Below are 4059 nucleotides of genomic sequence, written 5' to 3'. Positions count from 1 at the left end.
TCACTTTGAACAACCCTGGGAATGCCATAGATCGAAATGAAGTGGGAGAGTGCTTTAACTACCGACTTGGTTGTTATCGAACACAGGGGGTACGCAGCTGGGTACCTGGTGGCCTGACACATGACAGTCAGGAGATAGCTGGCGCCGGACCTAGAAGGAAGCAGAGGTCCAACACAGTCAATAATTATGTGTTCAAATGGCTCCCCAATGGCAGGGATCGGGTGCAGTGGTGCCGGCTTAATAACCCGGTTTGGTTTGCCAGTTCTTTGACATGTATGACACGTTCTGATGTAGTCAGACACATCCTTTTTCAGCCGAGGCCAAAAGAATACCGCAAGATACGGTCATATGTCTTCCTAACCCCCATTTACCCTGACTGATCATGAGCCATCTGCAAAACCATTTTCCATATTTAGCTGGGGCTACAATTTGTACGATTGCGTTCCCCACTCTAAACTCACCACAAGGCACCCACCTTCTCACCAACAGACCGTTATCGAGGCAATAGCCATGTGCCTGATCCTTCACCTCTGCAACAGGGATCACAGTCTCCAACAGCCCCTTAATGGAGGGATCCGACTGCTGCTCCGTTACTAACTCTGCACTTGAGAGCGACAAGGGAAAATCAGACAAGTGTATCAGGAAGTGGTTCTTCCATCACATTCACTCTATCAGGTTCCCTGGCAACCCGAGCCCCAGCCCGTGTCACTGCACATGCTGAAAACACTTCTGGGAAGTCCGCTCACTTCCATCGGTTACACTATTAACCACAGGAACTGGATTAACAACTGGATGTGGAGGAACATCGGGCCAGACGTGCCCCCCAGCTAATCCATTCCCAAGGATGATATGGACTCCTTCCACCGGCAACGCCGGGCACACCGCGATGCACAAGTCCCCCTGCACCAATTCCAGGGAACAGGGGCCGTACTGATACAGTCTGACAAGGAGGGGCTGGATAGGCCTGTAAGTTTTTTCTCTTAGAAATTTAACAGACATCAGCTTAACTATGTGATCGAAAAGGAGTTGTTGGCTTTGGTTTGGGCCTTGGGTCACTTTGATGTGTATGTGGGTTCCGGAGCACAGGTGGTGGTCTTTACTGACCACAACCCCCTTACATTTCTGAAGTCTGAAATGTCCTAATCAGCGGTTGATCAGGTGGTCGTTGAAGTTGCAGTCTTACTGTTTAGACATACTCCACATCCAGGGGTCAGACAATGTGGTAGAGGATGCATTGTCCCGTGCTCCTGTGATGTGATGACCTGTGGTGTATTGATCTCTCTTCTTCTGTATGCAGGATACTAGCAGGATCCGGGTGTCCGTTCGTCGTAAGGGTTCATTATCCATTGTCCCTTTAGCCCGTTAACATTAGCGAGCTAATTGAGAACCGCAAATATCGGTTTGTCGACGGCTGATCCGCATTAAAATCATGTGGCTAATTTCAATTAGGCAAAACTCATCGGGGCAAATGCACACGCACGTCCTACTTCAAAAGGCAGGAAAGGTCGATCACCAAAACCGTGATTTTCTAACGGTATGATGGCAGGAAAGACCGGACTTAAAGAGAGAGCGGTGATATTCTCGCCATCGGAACAACATTTAATAATAAGTCTCTATGAAGACTTCAAAGAAATAATCATGGCTAAGTCAAACACCGCCACCGCTGCCAGACCAAGACAGGCAGCTTGGCAAAAAATTGCAGATAAACTAAATGCGTAACTTTTGGGAAAATGTATATGCTCATCTTAAGTGCCTCATTACCCCAATCAATCAGATTACATTTCTTTAAATGTGCCTGCTGGCAGTAGGCTTAATGGAAATTAATCATCGAATGAGATCTTGCTAGCGAAAATAATTGTCTCAACTCTTACAGAATAAGTAGGCCTAGATAAAACCAAGGCCAAAGATTATCTAATTGATAAGAATTCATAGACACTTATGAGGATGTATGTACTGAAAGCGCTTATTTAACATGTACTAAATATGTGCATATGCATGTATGTGTAGATGACTATATAGAAGTAGGAGTTTGAATATGAATGTGCAAATCTGTGTATGGCCGGATCACAGTATGTACGTAGTATTAGTCATAATCAGAAATCCAATCAATTCAAGCAGTGAAAATAAATTGTTAGATTCTCTCCGTATCATGAGTCCACTTTAATCATTTAAAAAAATAATGATATGGTATGGTGTACTGTATGGTATGGTGTGATATGGTGAACACTGTCATATAATTATGAGTGCTTTCAAACCCCATGTAGTTGCAACCCCGCCATTAAAAGGACTTGGGAGCAAGTAAAAATAAAACATAAAAACATCATTCAGGCTGGTGAACAGTCCTGAACAGCTTGTCAGTTTCATATCCTTCATATTTTAGCCAACAAGAAAAAGGCAGACATGAATAAGACGGGGGGAGGACGCCAATGTCCCGAGCTAACCCCTGCTGAGGAGCTGGCCCTGGCTAATAACAGGGGTAAGCCCATCATGCAGGGCTTAGCTGGGGGCAGCTCCTCTGGAGAGGTGGTGGCAGGAGAGAATCCTTATGTCCAAGGTAGGTGCACTTCATTCTATGAGTTTCCTTCATAATTTGTCATTTGGTTAACCATCGTCACATTTTGCAATGGCCGGAGGTTCAATCACGCTCCTGCAGCCACCTCCCAATGTGTTGGTCGGGGGAGAGGAGCCCAATGATGTAAGTTGATATTGCTGAATCATTGTGCTATGATTCTAAACATGTTCATTGTGTTTGCCGAAGGCACTTTCCCACAGTTCCTAATAATTCCAAATTCACTAACAGGAGGTCAGTCTAAACGATGAGGACACTCTTTCCGCCTTCTCCAGCGATTTGGTAAATGCAAGTTTTTGTCAACTAATACTCCTATCCCACTCACTCCTGGCACTCACTACATCAATGCATTCCTTTAGGCAAATCCTGCTGGACCACGGGCTGATCCGGAGGAGCCTGGTCCCTCTCACTCTTTGGGAACTGGGGATGGGGGGGTGAGTTCTCATTAAATACCCTCACATTGTGAGGTCTGAATTTAGTTGACATCTGACCACCACACTGAACAAGTTATGAATGGTTTGTCTTTTTCCAGACTGACACTGAAGATGTGCGCACACTATATAAGCAATACCTGCGTGCCAAAATACACAATCTCCACTTGAGCTCAATTAAGTTGGACTTGGAGGTTAAATTGCTTAAACGGCAGCTCAATGTAAGTCTAACCCTATAAAGCAAAGCTTTGGCTAAATATTTGTGAGCTTTGCCATGAATTGTAACTAAACTGAAAATCGTATTTCCTGTGCACCTTCATTTACAGGATAACCAATAAAGGGGAAAACAATAAAGGCTTCATTGTTACATTATTCTTCAGCATGTTCCTCTATTCAGAATCAGAATGAATTGAATGAATAAGGATGCAAACTGCAGTGCATTGTGCAGGGGTCCCAGAGTCAGTGTGGTGCAGGGGGCTTGTTTGTGAGCGAGCCCCTTGTTACATTTACATTTAGTCATTTAGCAGACGCTCTTATCCAGAGCGACTTACAGTAAGTACAGGGACATTCCCCCGAGGCAAGTAGGGTGAAGTGCCTTGCCCAAGGACACAACGTCATTTTGCACGGCCAAGAATCGAACCGGCAACTTTCTGATTACTAGCCCGATTCCCCAACCGCTCAACCACCTGACTCTTGTTTGTGAGTCCATTGGTTTTAATGGACCGGACACTTTTGCTGGATGGGAAGAGGTGGTGGCCAAGATGGGAAGGGTCAGCAATGATCCTTCTTGCTCTCTTGCTGGTCCTGGAATGGAACAGGTCAGGCTGGGACCAAATGATCTGCTGCAGTCTGCCTTGGTCCTTGGCAGTGGAGGTGCAAACCAGACTCAGTTGGGATGGACTCGATGATGGCTGAGGATGGACTATTAATGGGTAACTTAAAAGCAAAGAAGGTGGCTAACCATATAAATGAAACATGCAAACATGAAGAACATGAAATTAGTCCAACATTACCCAAAGTCATCTGGACAGCTATCTGAAATGATGCTGGGCAATTATG

The 4059-nt window shown here is 45.3% G+C and overlaps 1 protein-coding gene across 1 annotated transcript; it reads left to right on the top strand.

Annotated features, from left to right (window-relative positions):
* The first annotated feature begins 2319 nt into the window (after positions 1-2319).
* LOC146253744 (uncharacterized) lies at positions 2320-3289 on the top strand. The gene is made up of 4 exons (XM_084678563.1): positions 2320-2695; positions 2801-2851; positions 2929-3003; positions 3102-3289. The coding sequence occupies exons 1-4, from the start codon at positions 2624-2626 to the stop codon at positions 3237-3239; spliced, it is 336 nt and encodes a 111-aa protein (XP_084534689.1). The 5' UTR covers positions 2320-2623; the 3' UTR covers positions 3240-3289.
* Positions 3290-4059: the final 770 nt, after the last annotated feature.

The sequence above is a fragment of the Hypomesus nipponensis genome, chromosome 17, assembly GCF_054491055.1.
Source record: "Hypomesus nipponensis isolate SF chromosome 17, ASM5449105v1, whole genome shotgun sequence".
Lineage (NCBI taxonomy): Eukaryota > Metazoa > Chordata > Actinopteri > Osmeriformes > Osmeridae > Hypomesus > Hypomesus nipponensis.
Note: the sequence above shows the minus strand (reverse complement) of the source record. Positions and strands in the feature narration are given on the sequence as shown.